General features: G+C 37.6%; 1 protein-coding gene across 1 annotated transcript in view; it reads right to left on the bottom strand.

The window, feature by feature from the left end:
- Window positions 1–4,312: 4,312 nt before the first annotated feature.
- Window positions 4,313–17,648, bottom strand: part of zbtb20 (zinc finger and BTB domain containing 20) — a 47,017-nt gene continuing 33,681 nt past the window's right edge. The window contains exons 3-4 of the mRNA XM_016568177.1: window positions 8,375–9,907; window positions 4,313–4,749 (exon numbers count right to left, since the gene is read on the bottom strand). Of these exons, the coding sequence (XP_016423663.1) occupies window positions 4,313–4,749; window positions 8,375–9,887 (1,950 nt within the window). The 5' untranslated portion in view covers window positions 9,888–9,907. The remainder of the gene's footprint in view (window positions 4,750–8,374; window positions 9,908–17,648) is intronic.

The raw sequence follows: 17,648 nt of genomic DNA on the forward strand, positions 1-17,648 counted from the left end.
ATCTCAATTTCAAGAAATTGACCCTTATGACTGGTTTTGTGGTCCAGGGCATGTCACTGACCTCCAGCTTGTGCGGTTTCTCATCGCTCTGTCTGCGTCTCCTGTTGTTGGACAGCATCCGGTAGAGCTGTAACTGTTTCCTATATCGGCGGGTGCGGAGCATGTGGACCGGCCGCGTGCGGAGGCTGCGGTGGGACTTTAGGGAGGTGCTGGAGGGTGATGGAGAGGAGTCTGTCCCGGAGCTGCACAGCTGCAGGTCTCTGACGGAGCGAGTCATCGGCTTCGGACTATTCGAGTCTTCACACCGATTACGAAGCATCTCCACTCGCTTCAGCCGCTCTCGGAAGCTTCTGGGCTTCGGCTTCAAAGATCCCGTGAAGCTCAGTATGGGAATCGGCATCTTCCAGATGCGTATGGCTCTCCTGAGCAGTTTGTGAGAGCGGGTGTTTAAGTAGATGGCGGGATGGGCCGCGCCGATGCTCTTGTTTCGGCGGCGGGTTTGTGGAGCAGACTCCTGCTCCGGTTCATTAGCAGCTGATGATTGAACATCAGAGGAGCTCATGGATGAGGATGGAGCTTCTGCAGCACCGGACAACATTGCTGGACAAAAAGAAACATCTCTTAACCTCTAATGCAATACTCATTCACATATCAATGACCTGTATACAAGTTACAAACAGTCCCTGTACCTGTCTTATTGAAGAATCATTGATATGTGTCCCTGCAGCACAAAAGCAGTGTTAAGTCGCTGGGGTATATTTGTAGCAATAGCCAACAATACATTGTATGGGTCAAAATTATAGATTTTTCTTTTATGCCAAAAATCATTAGGATATTAAGTAAAGATCATGTTCCATGAAGATATTTTGTAAATTTCCTACCGTAAATATATCAAAACTTAATTTTTGATTAGTAATATGCATTGCTAAGAACTTCATTTGAACAACTTTAAAGATTTTAAAGATTTTTTTGCACCCTCAGATTCCAGATTTTCAAATAGTTGTATCTCAGCCAAATACTGTCATATCCTAACAAACCATACATCAATGGAAAGCTTATTTATTCATCTTTCAGATGATGTATACATCTCAATTTCGGAAAAATTGACCCTTATCACTGGTTTTGCGCTCCAGTGTCACATAAATGTTCCAGTATAACGTTTCTGTGAATTGCTGCAGTTGAAATTCACATGGACGGTTCCTGAATCAGAAAAAAATACATTTATAACTCAAAAATAAACTGGATTATCGACTATGGACTATATCAACTGCGACCACAACGATTCAAAACCGACAAAACTATAACAGCGAGGCCCAATGTAACCAACGGAACATTCTTCTTCTTCTCAGTTCGCTACTCAACAACACAACCGTCAAAATAGTACGCCAAGCTGAAATAAAACGCGAACAAACAAGTATGCTTGTCTAAGGCAGCACCTCAGACTGATACAACACAGCCTGTGGCCAAACTTTGCAGCATAATTGAGTTTGGTCTGAAAGCACTGGAGAACGATACAGAATCATCGTATTGGGTTAGGCCAGATCATATTATTCAGACTTAAAGCAAGGGCCTTAACAGCATGACGTTCCTCGTGCTATTTATTGTAGGGAATAAGGTTTAATGATTGTTCTTGAGAAAGTTACCAAATGTACTCTGACGTATTGTCACTGTTGCCGTACCTGTACTGTATATTGCAAAGGAAGCCCTACAGTTCAGGCATCACAAATTGTACAGCACACACATAGAGACATACCAGAGGGATATACACACACACACACAAACATGTTGCACACACATGCTCACACAAACACATACAGAAATGTGCTTGATCCCTAGACAGCACTAAAAAGCTTTGCACAAAGACCCTCTTGTAGAAACTAACTTGTTCTAAAACACATGTATCATATATTTAGGCATACACTACGATTCTTTTTTTGTGGTTTTATGGTTTTGATGTTTTTTTGTTTGTTTTGCTTTTTTTTTAGTTTGGTGTGAATGCGAAGAAAACCGAGCATTTGCTTTAATGAATTAACTGCATTGGGATAGTGTTGGGATGGGGATGGAAGTGGTGTAAGCGGTACATCATTAGGATCTTACCAGGGATACGCTCACAATGGTTTAAATATAAATAAAGAAGAACAAAAAAAATGCGTGCATAAAAAGCACAAAGTAAATACAATAGCAAGTGATGATAACAAAGCCAAGAAAAATGTAATCATCTAATCAAAAAAAGGAACAAAACTACTCAAACACAAGTGAACTATAGAACCAAATATTTGATAAAAAAAAGATTATCTCTAAAAACTAGAACATCTCTGGTAACAGTAGTGCACTTATTGGTTTAAGCAGTGCAACATATATGCAAGAAAACAATGCAGTCCTCTTATCAAGCTTCTAAGAAAAGATATTTCCTTTATAAACAATGCAAAAAAAAAAGAAAAAGAAAATCATAGAATTTAATTTCTTAAGTAAAACAATTCGATGCTTAAGCACAGGATTTTGAAGTAAATGTGCAAAGTAGCACTGTTTTTCAAACCTACAACTTACGCGACCAAATTCCAAAAAGGAAAAAGTCTACATAAACTGTCATCGTTTTAACTACACTTCGAAGGTGTATCTTCTCAGATAAGTGAGCAAAGTTGTCAGATTGCAGTTGCACGGCAGATGAGTCTTTTTATATCGATAAAATACGTGTATGACAAAGCCAAATATGAACACAGAGCTTCTGAGTGACGTAAAACACCAAAAATACAACCTTTTCAACTCACTTCCGAAATGCACACACGATGTCTAGATATGGGTAAAATTGGGAATGTTTCTTATTGTTTGGAGAGTTTTCTCCCTGTGGTATATTAAAGAAGAACGACCGTGTTGATTTTATTGTGGTTCAGTAGATGTTTTTTTTTCTTCTGTTGCCTTGTGTCCGTATATCCTTCGCCTGCTCTCTCGCCCTGTCTGTATATCCCATCAGGCAAAAAACAAGGACGGCTGTTTGAGCCACTAGGTGGCGCTTTAGGAACAGGAGTAGTGCATTTTAGTCACCCCACCGGCCCAAACAACTCAGTCGTAGTAGTCGCCGCTAACAGGGAATACATCACTTTTATGTATTTAGGAGGTTATTTCTGTCCAGTTCACTTTGATCTAATCTAGCCCATAGCTCCAAATAGCTTAACGTTTAACGAAATAATAATAATTAGAGAAACATCCACACATAGTGTTGGATTCTACGGCTGATAACAGTCTCAAAGTGAGCACGTGAGGAGCAGCAATTAACTTGGATCTCGGGCCTGTTTGCATACTAAAATCTGCCATTTTCCTTTTCCTTTTCTTTTTTTCAAAAATAAAAAAGAGAACCATGGAGCAAATGAAAAGATTAAATCAGTTTCTCGAAACTTTGTATCACACTTCGTCGTTTTGAAGCGGAAGAGGTCAACTAACAGTCGTCTTCTTAAGTGGCAGTGTATGCAAAACGAATTGGAAATTACTAACGGCATTCAAAGGTTTTGCTCGAATACTGTCATGTATATATATATATATATATATATATATATATAATTTTTTTTGTAAACATCAACATCATAATCCCTCAATGTCATAATAATAAATAAAAACCCAGTGTCAAATCGGAACAACTCTCCTATTCTTACCGCACGTAAAAAGGCAAACATGTGACCAACGTTATTTTAGGATGAATCTAGAGCCAAATCTTTTTTTTTCTCTCATTTTTTATTTTTTTTTAATCTATACCACAGTAAGCTTGGACGCTTATAATGTCCAATACGGTCTACATGGGAAAAGATCTACAAGTATAAAAAAAATTCACTGCAATATTAATTTTTGTGCGCACGCTCACATGCACAAATACACATACGTACAAAATACCTCCACCATATATAAGTGTGTATAAGTAGTTTGTGCGTGTGAGTGCATGCATGTGTATTTGTGTTCGTGTGTATGTGTGTGCGCGCATGTGAATTTTTTTTTTTCTTGTGTGTTCTTTCGCAGGCCTTTCGGTAGTGTTCAACACATAAATCAGTATTTAAGGAAAGCATACATTTAGAGGCCAGTAGTATGGATCCAGCCAGTGGATCATCATCCAACTACACAGCCTTAAGGCCACCATCTTTTTTATTCTTTAAGAATAGCAAGGACAAAAAAAAAAGAAAGAAAAGAAATTAAACGCTTCTTTTTTTTCTAGAAAACTTAATGTGCCAGTGTCTATACTCATTACTCTTCATGCCCCAATATAAGAAAAAAAAAAAAAATCTAGTGCCGTTTTCTGTATCATTTCATTCTCTTTCATGTTTTTTATTTATTTGTACTTATCCGTCGGAGACATGCTTGCGCATGTGGTCACCCCACCTGCTCCCACCGGCATGGCGAGAGCCACCACTCCTGCTCCCGGCTCGGGAACAGCCATCGGAACCGGGATGGATGCGGGGCCTCCGGCGCTCCCTGCGGCACTGACCCCGGAGACCCCGGAGACCCCGGTCTCTGTGTTGTGCAGGGCCATGTGGCGCTCCAGCAGGGTCTTGTGGGAGAACTTCTTCTTGCAGACGTAGCACTCGTAGGACTTCTCTCCACGGTGCAGGCGCATGTGGACGTTGAGCGAGCTCTTCTGGGTGAAGCGTTTGTTGCAGATGCTGCACTGGTATGCTCGGATGCCTGTGTGTGTAACCATGTGTTTGATGAGATAATCCTTCAGCGAGAACGAACGCCAGCAGATACTGCACTGGTGTGGCTTTTCACCTGAAAGAGCACAGAGCACAAACTCATGAGGAAGGAACATTTCACCAAAGCCTCTTGCATAAACCACTGTCCTATCACATGATCATTTTGATCATGCAATCGTAGATCCAGACAGGTTCTTCTTCTCCTTTTTGTGGCTGCATGGTGAAAAGTTACCATATTTTGCATGCAGGTAATTATGAAATGGACTATAGTTGCAATGCGACAGCTACAGACCTGAAATCTGACACATATATGTTCCTCTTTATTAAGAACAAATATGTGACCCTGGAGCACAAAAGCATTGTTAAGTCGCTGGGGTATATTTGTAGCAATAGCCAACAATACATTGTATGGGTCAAAATTATACATTTTTCTTTTATGCCAAAAATCATTAAGATATTAAGTAAAGATATTTTGTAAATTTCCTACCGTAAATATATCAAAACTTAATTTTTGATTAGTAATATGCATTGCTAAGAACTTCATTTGGACAACTTTAAAGATGATTTTCTCAATATTTAGATTTTTTTGCACCCTCAGATTCCAGATTTTCAAATAGTTGTATCTCAGCGAGATATTGTTATATCCTAACAAACCATACATCAATGGAAAGCTTATTTATTCAGCTTTCAGATGATGCATAAATCTCAATTTCAAAAAATTGAGCAACCCTTATGACTGGTTTTGTGGTCCAGGGTCACATATGCCTCTTGATCGTATAATGTCTATGTTTTGGTTTTTGATATCACCTTTCAAAAAATACAAAATTTGACATGCGATTCTCTGTGCATATCATTCTAAATTGTAAAATAATAATAATAACAATAATAATAAAAAAGACAGATTTTAAAAAGATTGTTCCTGTAATTCTTGCTTTCAACTGTAACTTTTGCTGGAAAAGTTGAACTTTGCATGCAGGTTACTAACTACTTTCTAAATGTATTAATTTTAATTATGGAATTAATTAGTGCTGTGGTTGCCTAGCAACAGTAATGTAAAACTTTGAAATCTAAAAAGGCCAGCACAGCCAACACGCTTAAGCTACACTGAAATTCCATAGACATTCCTTCTCATCCAAAACACATAAAAAAAAAAAAGCTAAAGTTACATTAAAGGTTTGTAGTCAATTATCATTATTACAATCAGGAATGACATGTAAAGCTTGTCAGGCAGTAATTTCTACTGAAAATTGATTTGATTCGATACAGAGAAGTAATTAGAAATAACTGCAACTGTTTTATTCTGTGTGAGGTCTGCAGGAACTGGTGCAAGTCTGTACCATACATTTACAGAGCATACAAAAGACGTTAGTGGAAAACAAGAAAAGTCCATTTTAAAAAAAATTAGTAGAAAAAAAAGAGAGAACTATGGTAGAAAAGTACAAATCACAAGAAAGTAAATGTATTTTGGTGTAAAAGTTCCTTTTTGAAATGAGCAAATCCTGTGCCAATTTCACCCCAAAAAAATGTTATCTCAGTAAATTGTACATATAAAGTGAAATATAATCTTGTGAAAAATATTGGAAACTCTGCAATATAAATCATTCCATTCGAAGGCCATACCTGGCCAGTTATTTACATATTTATGTTTTTGGCAGCTTCAATCTTCTAGGTCATAGGCAATAACATCTGCTGTGCTGTTATTGTCAAATATCTTTTGTCATATTCTGCATGATAAAAGCTCCTGTGACTCAGTTATGGCAGCATGTTTGAAGACATACCAAGCATCAAAGTCCGATAATAAACATATAAGAATACACAGACTTGGTTTTGGCCTGAAGACAGACCATCATTGCATAGTAATCTACTTCAGGAGATCACAGAGTCAAATTTAATTATCTTACTAAACTTAACGTTGCCATAGTTGAATGCTCTTTTGAAGGCAGGATATATTTACTGTGCACTTCAAGGGTTCAGAATATGCCCTGCTAATAAATAGTTTGTCAGTCTCCTGAAGAGATAACTCCAAAACAGTAAGACTACTGTAGAATCTCATTTAGGCTTCTAACAAGTGGACATGCCAAAGCCAGGTTGCTCAAGGATGTGCTTAAAAAGCACCTTCCTAAAATGTCAATGATTCTGTGGCATGTCAAAAAAATAAAAAATAGTGCAGACTTTTATATAAAACAAGTTCAGACCTGCTTATATGCATTGACAAATCTGGAACTAGCATGCATTCGGCAAACAGCTTGAGTACATTCAGTGCACAGATAAGCCTAAAGGAAAGGTTTAGTTGCTTTCATATCTCAAAGCCCAATAACTGAAGAATCATATCGATAATTTTGAGGTCCTGATGGATACTTGTCACACTGTTGAAATGGACTGGGTTGCTTATAATATAATACCTAATCCACAGAGGACAGCCAACAAGGATCATTCACAATAAGTGCTGTCAAACGATTAATCGTGATTAATTGCATCCAAAAAAAACAGTTTTTGTTTACATAATATATGTGTGTGTGTACTGTGTATATTTATTATGTATATATAAATACAAAAACATACATGTATATATTTAAGAAAAATATGTTTTGTATATATAAAAATATTAATATTTATATATAATATAAATTATATTTGAATATATATATATATATATATAGCAGCCTTGATGAGCAGAAGAGACTTCTTTAAAAAAAACATTACAGGTCTTACTGATCCCAAACTTTTGACCGTTAGTGTATACATAATAAATATACACAGTACACACACACACACATATATTATGTAAACAAAAACTTTTATTTTGGATGCGATTAATCACGATTAATCGTTTGACAGCACTAAGTATTACCAATTATTCACCCTGAATCGAAAGTGTTTCAGACCAGCTTATGGATATAACTGGATACAACGTTAAAGGGATAGTTCACCCAAAAATGAAAATTTGATGTTTATCTGCTTACCCCAAGGGCATCCAAGATGCAGGTGACTCTGTTTCTTCAGTAGAACACAAACGAAGATTTTTAACTCAAACCATTGCAGTCTATCAGTCATATAATGGAAGTGGATGGGAATCACGGCTTTGAGAGTAATCACGGCTTTGAGAGTAAAAAAAAAACATACACAAACAAAACCAAATTAAACCCTGCGGCTCATGACGATACATTGTAGATAGAGTTAGTTTCGTGTCTTTACACATCAATCTCAATTAGGAGTGTCAATGGTCCGTTTGAGAGATAGGTGGTGGTAATGCACTTATAAGTCTGCGATCCGCCGTAAAGCAAGAAGAAGAAGAAGATGCGTCACGCGCCGGCTGTCGAGGACGTGCTCAGGATGGTTCAGACATTGCAGTGCATCAGAGGTATAAAACGATATAAATACTGTTCAGTTTCTAGCACAGACCGATCGTTTTGTGTCTTTACACATCAATGTATCGTCATGAGCCACAGGGTTTAATTTGGTTTTGTTTGTGCATGTTTTTTTTACTCTCAAAGCCGTGATTCCTATTCACCTCCATTATATGACTGACAGACTGCAACGGTTTGAGTTAAAAATCTTCGTTTGTGTTCTACTGAAGAAACAAAGTCACCTACATCTTGGATGCCCTGGGGGTAAGCAGATAAACATCACATTTTCATTTTTGGGGGGAACTATCCCTTTAACTAGCTAACAATACGGAGATGAAGGCCAAGGGAACTCACCTGTGTGCACAAACATGTGTTTCACAAAGTTTTGTTTGGCAGTGAAGGTCTTGGAACAAAGAGTGCATGCGTAGGGCTTCTTCTCCCCATGCTGTCCCACGGTAGCATTACTTTGCTGTTGACTTCCAGCCGGTGGCACGGTCAGTCCGCTGGGGAACGGAGAGGGCACTGCCACAAATTGGGGCTGCTGACTTCCAATGGACTGGGGCAGGCTGAAGAGGAAAGGCTTGTTGTCGCTGGCTGACTGGGTTGCAAAGAGTGTAGGCAAGTACGTGTTGCCTGCGGTTCCCATTACCTGGGTGTTGCTGGTTAGGGTGAGGGGCATACGCAGGTTGCTGGTAAGTGGCTCACCTGGCCGCAGGTACGGCCCAGCAGGCATCGACTGGGGTGCTTGTGGCGGCTGATAGATTCCAAGCTCGCCACACTCTTGAGAAGGACCGTTTCCATTCCCGTCTTCAACCGACTCTTGGGTCTGCTCGGGGGATGAATCGTTGACCTCGATCTGCACAGGGGTTCCCCGCTCACCTTGCTGGCCTTTGTTTGGACAGTTGTCTCGAGCGAACCCAGACAAGAAAGGCTGCTCGACAGAATCCGTTTCCGTGCCGATGGAAGAGCTGACGCCGGAGTCGAAGCTCTCGCCCTTGGGCTCGCACTCCAGCTGTTCGCTGTCCTCACGGCAGTCCTCCAGCCCGTAGCAGGTGTACTCGTCCCCTTGCTCCTGCTTGATGTGAATATCACCCGTGTGGAGCCTCACGGGACGAGGCTGTTTACGGCAGTGTGTAGTCTCTGTCGTGACTAGGAAGCGCTCCATCTGTTGCGAGCGCTCGTGGATGCGTGTGATCCAGGCAGGGTCCTGCCCTCCCTCCTTCTGCTGTAATGGAAGGGGTGAGTCGTAGCCGGCTGTCACCACGGCGCTGGCATAGTGGGAGCGATTTCCACGGGTCCCGTTTTGCAGGCCCAACCCAGAGCAGCTGGAATACAGCGAGGAGTAAACACGGTCAAGGCTCTGGTGAGATGTTTGCATGTAGCCTGATTCGGCATCACTACTAGGACCGGAGGTGCCAGACTCAGGAGTTCCCCGAGGCGTCTCCTGCCCCGAGTCGCCAGGGACGACGGAAAAGCTGCCAGATCCAGCGAAGCCAACATTCTGCGAAACAATGCGGGTGCACTCGTCGATAACGGTCTTGATCTGTAGTATGCTGGCAGCTGTGAGGATCTGCAGCGCCTCGGACTGGGAGACCCGCAGCACGCCGCTGTACATGAAGTCAATCAGTTTCTGGACGGACTGCACAGAAACCACAGAGGGGATCTCGATGTCACTGTAGCCCAAGAGCAGCTTGTCCTGAAAGAAGGGGCTGCCTGCAGCCAGCACACAGCGGTGAGCTCGCAGCATGCTACCGTGGATCCGAACCGTCACGTCACAGAAGTGCCCGCGGTTTCGCTGCTCATTGAGGGTCTCAAGTACAGAATTGCTAAAGTTGTGGAGATTAATGTGGTGAATGCGTTCGGTCATCCCCTTGCACCTGATGTCACCTGAGACACAAACACAAACAGAAAAAGTCATGCACATGATTTATGCATTTTCTGAAACATTTCAGTATAATGTCGACCATAAATAAAAGCTTTTAACAAATACTGTAAGCTACACTTGCTACACATTCTCACTCTCAACTCGTCACATACTGACGCTTGGTCACGGCCCTCTGGCGTAACTTTTTAACGCACAGCGACATGCAGGGCACTCCATTGCTTTGCATAAGAAACCCTTTGCGTCAACATGCAGATGGGAAGGGAATGGGAATATTATCGTCATGATTAATTTATATATTGGGTAATAATTTTGCCACTATTACATGTATGCTGGGGTGTGATTTTCAATTTAAACAGTCACAAGAGTTTTATTTACATTACATTACACTATTTACACATTTTTGAGCACGTAACAGTACTCCTACCCCTAAACCTAAACATTTGTCATTATAAAACACAGGATATAAAAGGCAGAAGAAGCGTTACGTCAGCTTTGGTTGTGAAATGCCATTGGCTCTTGTGTGTCTTGTGACCGATTGTGTCATGCTAAAGTTCTGGAGTATCTTTTGACTGAACTATGACCCTGTTAACGGACCATGTTATCATTTTCATCGATTAAAACCTTACGTTTTACTCTGTTCTTCATATAAAGATATGGTATGGCTTCAGAAGACTCGGAATGCAACCGAGTTTGTTTGTAATATATTTATACTGCTTTTGGGGTCAGTTTTTGAAATAAATACGTGTGGCTGTTACGTGTTTTATATTGATGAGAAGTGGACGGGTTAAGGATAGGGGTGAGGTTAGGTGCTCCAAAAAAAAAATCTATGAACGTATAAATGTATATAAAATGATTTCTATTTTCACAAATGCATGCAAAGAATTAAATGTCGCTTTTTAACATTCCTGGATCTCATCAGTATATACATTCCCTATATTTTTCTTCAAGTATGTTAATTCACTAGGATTCAAAACCAGCGTTGGGGGTAACGCATTACAAGTAAGGCGAGTTACGTAATCAGATTACTTTTTTCAAGTAACTAGTAAAGTAACAGATTACTTTTTAATTTACAAGAGAATATCTGAGTTACTTTTTCAAATAAGTAACGCAAGTTACTTTTTTCCCCCCAATTTATTGATTGACAGCTCTCCTGTCCCCATGTCGAGAGAAATCAGAAGATGTTACTGTAGTTCTAAAATAAATATGAATATGCATTAATTCATCTCACTCACAAAAAAAAACAAAAAAACACAGATTCAGTATTCCTCAAAATAAATAAAAATAATGAAACTCAGAACATGACGCAAACCTGCAATAATTAAATGTTAAACAACACAAATATCCTAAACATACCATCAGAAAATCTATTTAATATAATGATTTAAGAAAACACAAAGCCATAGAAATACTAGATTGCATAATAGATATGATATAATAGACAACAGAAAGAGTTGCCACAAATATATGAGAATTATAATATTTTCTTCCTCAAAAATCAAGAAGTGTAGGCTGTTAAATATGTAGATAATAGATTGCCACTGCTTTAGGCATGCACATTAATTACCTTGTGTGTTTATAGGCTGAGTATGACCAATAAATAAACCATAACCACAGGCATATGCTTCAGTCTTGCATTATCTTATGGAATGTGTTCAATGACATTTCCTGTAGAATGTGTGTTCATTTTCTGTCTCCCCCTTATGGACTAAATGGTCACGGGATGTTGTTTGCCAGAATGTAGCCAAGAGCAGAGTATCACTGTGACATTCTGAGAATAGACTGTGTCCTGCTAAAGTGTTTCAGAAATTGTAAGAATGTATTTAACTGTACACCCCTGTAATATATACCATCCTGCAGCAATAGTAAGAGAAGTGCGGTAGTTTATTTACATGTGATTACTTAATGTTTGATTACTTTTTTTGTGGGAGCTAAACTCTGCAGGTTCTGGAACAGGAATGGAAACCTCTTATACAGCATAGTATACGTTTTGGGTAATAATACACAATACCCAGAAGTGTTTGTCAAAATGAGCAGTAACAAAGCTAACCACATACAATTATTCATCCCACACATATGGATTTCTAACGCAAAATTTTCAAGATTAAGTAACTGGAGGCCACTTTCTAATGCAATGAGGTCATCTGACAAATATAGCGAGGTCATGTGATGACCAAGTACAGTAGCATACTACTGTTCCAAAACATTTATTGAGGAATAACGTGTACTGTTTCACCTACTCTTTTTAAAAATCAGTATAGAGTGTATAGTGTGCAGTACTCAGTAAGTAGTAGGCCTAAGCTAGTATTCTATTCCAAACATTCCAAAAAACACTGCCAGAATACTGTATCCTCCATCAGGAAGAATGAAATGGAAGTAACAAAAACTGTAACATTTAACCGTGATCTCCCCATCTTGAGTCTATTTCATCAGACAGACAAAACTGACATCAATGTGGCACAGCCTACTACTCTCTGTAATAGCTGCATAATATATACTTTCACATACTCTTTTTTTAAAAACAGTAGGCCACTTACTGTATCTAGTAAGCCAATAATGTCTTAACTGTCTACTACAGCCAGTCCGCTCCACAACCGCCAAAACATTTACTTTATGGGTAATATGTTTACTGTCTGTCTCTATATTCTGTAACTATATATAACTCTAACTATATGAGGCATCGATTTAGAACGGAGCACGTAATGGTCTTTGAGAATATCACTGTGTCTCTATGGATTTGAAGAGCAGACATCTCTTGTTTAAAATGTTTAAAAGAATCTAGAGAACCGTAATTATATTATATATACACTCTAAAAAATGCTAGGTTGTTTCAACCCAATTTTGGGTCAAATATGGACTAACCCAACTGTTGGGTTAAATTTTGGTTACATTTTTAAATTAACTTTTTAACCCAACAGGTGGGTTAGTCCATATTTGACCCAAAATTGGGTTGAAACAACCTAGCATTTTTTAGAGTGTATACACACACGCACACACACACACACACACACACACACACACAAATAACCCTCTAACGCTAATGCATAAAATTACAATTTAAGGTTACACTTTATTTTAAGGTGTCCTTGTTACAGTGTAATTATACAGTATATTTAAGTACTGACTAATATTAATTAACTACATGTACTTACTATATGGTTAGGATTAGGGTTTGGCTTAGGGTTACTTGCATGTAATTATGCATAATTAATTGTTATTATAATAGTAAGTACATGTAACATGTGTAACAAGGACACCTTAAAATAAAGTGTTCCCCAATTCAAATATACTGTTACACTGCAAACCCATTTAAAGGAAGTAATGAATGCAAATGAAAGCAAGTGGTGCCCGCTTAATGCATTTAATACACACCATGCCCTACATAATATACATTATAACCTAAAATGTTGAAAAGGTAAATTTTTCAACTATCCATATATTTAAGGTTTAAAAACAGAAAAGAAGAATTTTAGGATTGAAAACACTTAAGATCAGCATTTACACTTACAATATCTAGATCTATATAAATCTAGTTCAGGGCACTGTGCATTAGATATACAGCTACACTTTTTTTTTTTTTTACATGTCATGAGATGATATTAAATTATAAATATGTACTGTAGCGTAATAGCAACAATCTTGCAAAACACACTGAATAATCAGTGTCGCTTTTTATAACTTAACAGGTGGCGTCGCCGTGCCATTTCAGTAAATCCTACCAAACAGCATTAAACTATCACAAATTAGCACACTGGAGACATTATTTATGAAAAGTGGAGAAGCAGTGACCTAAAAAAGCATTTCTTTTCATAGACAGAGGGCAGTCTTGAGCTAGCCAGCACTAGTCCGCATATGCAGCACGTGTTTCGCTTTTGCGTTACATATGAAATCAAAAAATGAGTGAATCAAATCAATCAAGCCACGATGGGTCCATGGGATCATGATTCATGCAATGAGTCATTTTCAGACCTCTCTTAAGCTCACACGCATGCTGGTCTGCATCTGAAAGAACGTGACAGTCTATACAAAGAGTTTTGGAGAGAGCACAAAATGTCTACTATCTGTGAGGTGCTACACCCTTTTTCAACAGAAGGCTTTGGGACTCTTAAAAATGCCCAGAAGAGTTTTAACACGGTTGAAAACGGTCGTGCAGAAACCCGTATATGCAAAGTTGAAAGCACACACTGTTTGCTGTCTCCCTTTTCCACGTGCATTCCTCTCTGAGCACTTCTCAGCTTTACGCCTTGTCATGTTGCTACCACGTCTTACTCCCGCAGCTCATTTTAACAGCAAACTCAGAAATAGCGAGTGTCTGCTATTTCTAAGAAAGCATTAAAATGTCATTTCTTCACTCGTATGATTTCAAGAGCATTTAAATGTGAGTGCTGCGTAAAAGCATGTGAAAAGACGGGTTAGCAGCACAGCAGGTCGTTCCTTTAGGATCCATAGCAAACAGCAGATTTCAAGATTCACCTCTGAGACTTAAAGCATGACACTGCAAGGATGATACGGCAGGGAAATATGCATCATTTTTGAAGGTTATCGGAGCATAGAGTTGTAGAAGAAAAAGAAGAAGAAACACCATGTGCTTGTCTGTGTCTAGACATGTTTCTGTAAAACTTTAAAACCTCTTAATGAAAAAACGAATGTGAAACCGTCTAGTTCTCATAAAGAGGTAAGTGGTACACAGCAAGACCCTGGTAATAAATAAAATAATATTATATAATATTTTTATTTCTAATGTCTGATTCCAATTTTAATATATATGATATATATGACCCTGAACCACAAAACCAGTCATAAGTGTCAATTTTTCGAAATTGAGATGTATACATCATCTGAAAGCTGAATAAATAATCTTTCCATTGATGTCACACACACATATATATATATATATATATATATATATATATATAAGACACATGCAAAGCCCAGATTTTTGCAGTGTCAGAGAGGGATGTGAATAGGTAATGCCACACACTGAGATGATACACAAACAGACAAAATATTATTATATTATGTTTTTCCTAAAAGTCTTGGGCTTGATTTCCCGAAGGCAAGCTTAAAGACGGGTCTGCTTTTGATTCAGGATTGACAACGACATCAGAGATCAGACAGAAGAGTTTCAAGTGCCTCTAAAAAAAGTTTTAAGACAGTCTTTCTCTAAATTCCTAAAATAAACGTGTTATTCAGTATTAGTCTGAATTGCAACGCAAAATATGGAATGGTTTGCAAAATAATTAGTTTGATCTGGATTGGAAAATGTCTAAATGTAGCTATTGTGGTGCACCTTTAGATCTGCACAGTTAGTTAAGCGACTGATGAGGATTTTACAGCAGCGTGATTTATATGAACTAGGAATATTGATATTAATAAAAGTATCGCATTATGTGTATGTTGCTTAGAGTGCATATTGTTTACCAAGAGGGAAAAATACACACTGAACACAGGTGGTGACGTCCTGGTTTAATCGACGGTGGTATTATAACAGTATGGTACTGTACACAAATACAGTATATATATATATATATATATATACAGTATATGAAGAGACAGCTAAAGTCTTCCTTTGGTGTGATGCCAATCTGCCAAATTATACTGAAGTGTGTAATGCAGTAAGGTAGTGCCATGTAAGACTTTATTCATGCTAAATATAATAATACATTTTTACTTCTACAACATTTTCAGATTTTTTAGTGTTCTGAGTGCTATAAGGTTGCATAGTTTATATACGACAACACTACACGATCCCCTGTGAAAAAGTAGTGCACTTAACTGTATTGTGTGCACTTGAAGTGTATAGTGTTAATAGTATATATTGTAAATAAACTGTACTTGCAGATATAATATTAATGAAATATAAGGCAACAAAAGTGTACTCAAAGAGAATAGATTTTCACGACTAAGTTTCTCATTATATTTTAAATCATTATGTTTGAATAATCTTTTGTGGTGCTTTACAGAAGATGTGTTCACTAACATGTAAAGTACTTGATTAGCATTTTTACTGTAGTCTGTTATTTAGTATTACATTTCAATTTAATAAATTTTTTAAGTACCAAATTGCATCTTCATCATTACAAATGTGTAATTACAAATCTATTTAAATAAAACTTATAACAGATGTTAAAGTATACTTTAGCTCACCATAAATTCGGCAGTACACTTTAACTATATTTCAAAGACAAACAGACGTGATTATAAAATTGCATTCAGAGATCCGACTGCAATTATCATTCAAATAAATGTCTCAAAACATGTCCAAAATTATATACAAGTATATACTTTTTTGAAAGTATGCTAAAGTTGACTTCTTTTTCACAAAGGTATCCTTTGAGAAAGAGAACTGGCAAAATGTGCTGGCAAAAGATCAAAAACTAAGGATTTATATTTTGCATAAAGAAAAAAAGCATATTTTAGGACCACAATCATTTTTAAGTATTATGCCATTATTTTCATGACAATTAAGCGCATCCCCACACCCCCCTCACCCCCAAATTCTCATTACTGTAATGCATCTATTTTACTTTTGAGATTATACATAATTCTCATTACTTTCAATGATGATTTTCATTATATTCTCATTACTGTAATAAACAGTGTGAGGCGGAGTGTGTGCACAGCTCTGTGATAATGCTGCCTGTGATTGCTGGTCTAGAATCAGTTTTTCCTCCACAACACACATTCCAGCCAATCAGAATCGAGAATTCAGACAGAACATGGTCAATTGAAATAAATAAATATATATATATATATATACATCATAATGTCAAATACATTATACGTTTTTTTCCCCATTAGTGACAATGAGATTTTTTCTCAATTTGAAGGGAAATGTGCTCAACTGTAAATAAATGTAAAAATGTCACAATGTAAAAAAAACAAAATTGGTTTTAAAATGGAAGATTTTGATTTGAAATATGACCTGGGCCTGTCATTGACAGATTTGATGAGATTCAACCAAATACAGGCGAGTCTATATATGTGTCCATTTAACACACAAAGTATATGTGACCCTGGAGCACAAAACCAGTCATAAGGGTCAATTTTCCGAAATTGAGATTTATGCATCATCTGAAAGCTGAATAAATAATATTTCCATTGATGTATGGTTTGTTAGGATAGGACAATATTTGGTCGAGATACAACTATTTGAAAATCTGGAATCTGAGGGTGCAAAAAAATCTAAATATTGAGAAAATCATCTTTAAAGTTGTCCAAATGAAGTTCTTAGCAATGCATATTACTAATCAAAAATTAAGTTTTGATATATTTACGGTAGGAAATTTACAAAATATCTTCATGGAACATGATCTTTACTTAATATCCTAATGATTTTTGGCATAATTTTGACCCATACAATGTATTTTTGGCTATTGCTACAAATATCCCCGTGCAACTTAAGACTGGTTTTGTGCTCCAGGGTCACATATGGTGCAAACAGATGCGTTTCTCTTCTGTAGGTTGTGGTGTATTTATTATTATTATTATTATTATCTCAGAAAGAAGGAAAGAGAAAGGGAGAGGGTGTTCAAGTGACTGTTAACACTGTTTTTCAAATGTACATAACAAATTTAAAATAAAACATTCAAGTCTCCCAGTCATTGACTTTTACTACAATTATGTAATTTACAATCCAATGTTGTTAAAAATTATTTAGATAAACCAAAATCAAAAAATGGGGCATTTATACCTATAAGCGTCAGCGGGTCAAATTTACCCACCTATATAATGCATGTATTTTCG

This window comes from Sinocyclocheilus rhinocerous, unplaced genomic scaffold (assembly GCF_001515625.1).
Source record: "Sinocyclocheilus rhinocerous isolate Xijiao unplaced genomic scaffold, SAMN03320098_v1.1 scaffold1915, whole genome shotgun sequence".
In the NCBI taxonomy this organism is placed as follows: domain Eukaryota; kingdom Metazoa; phylum Chordata; class Actinopteri; order Cypriniformes; family Cyprinidae; genus Sinocyclocheilus; species Sinocyclocheilus rhinocerous.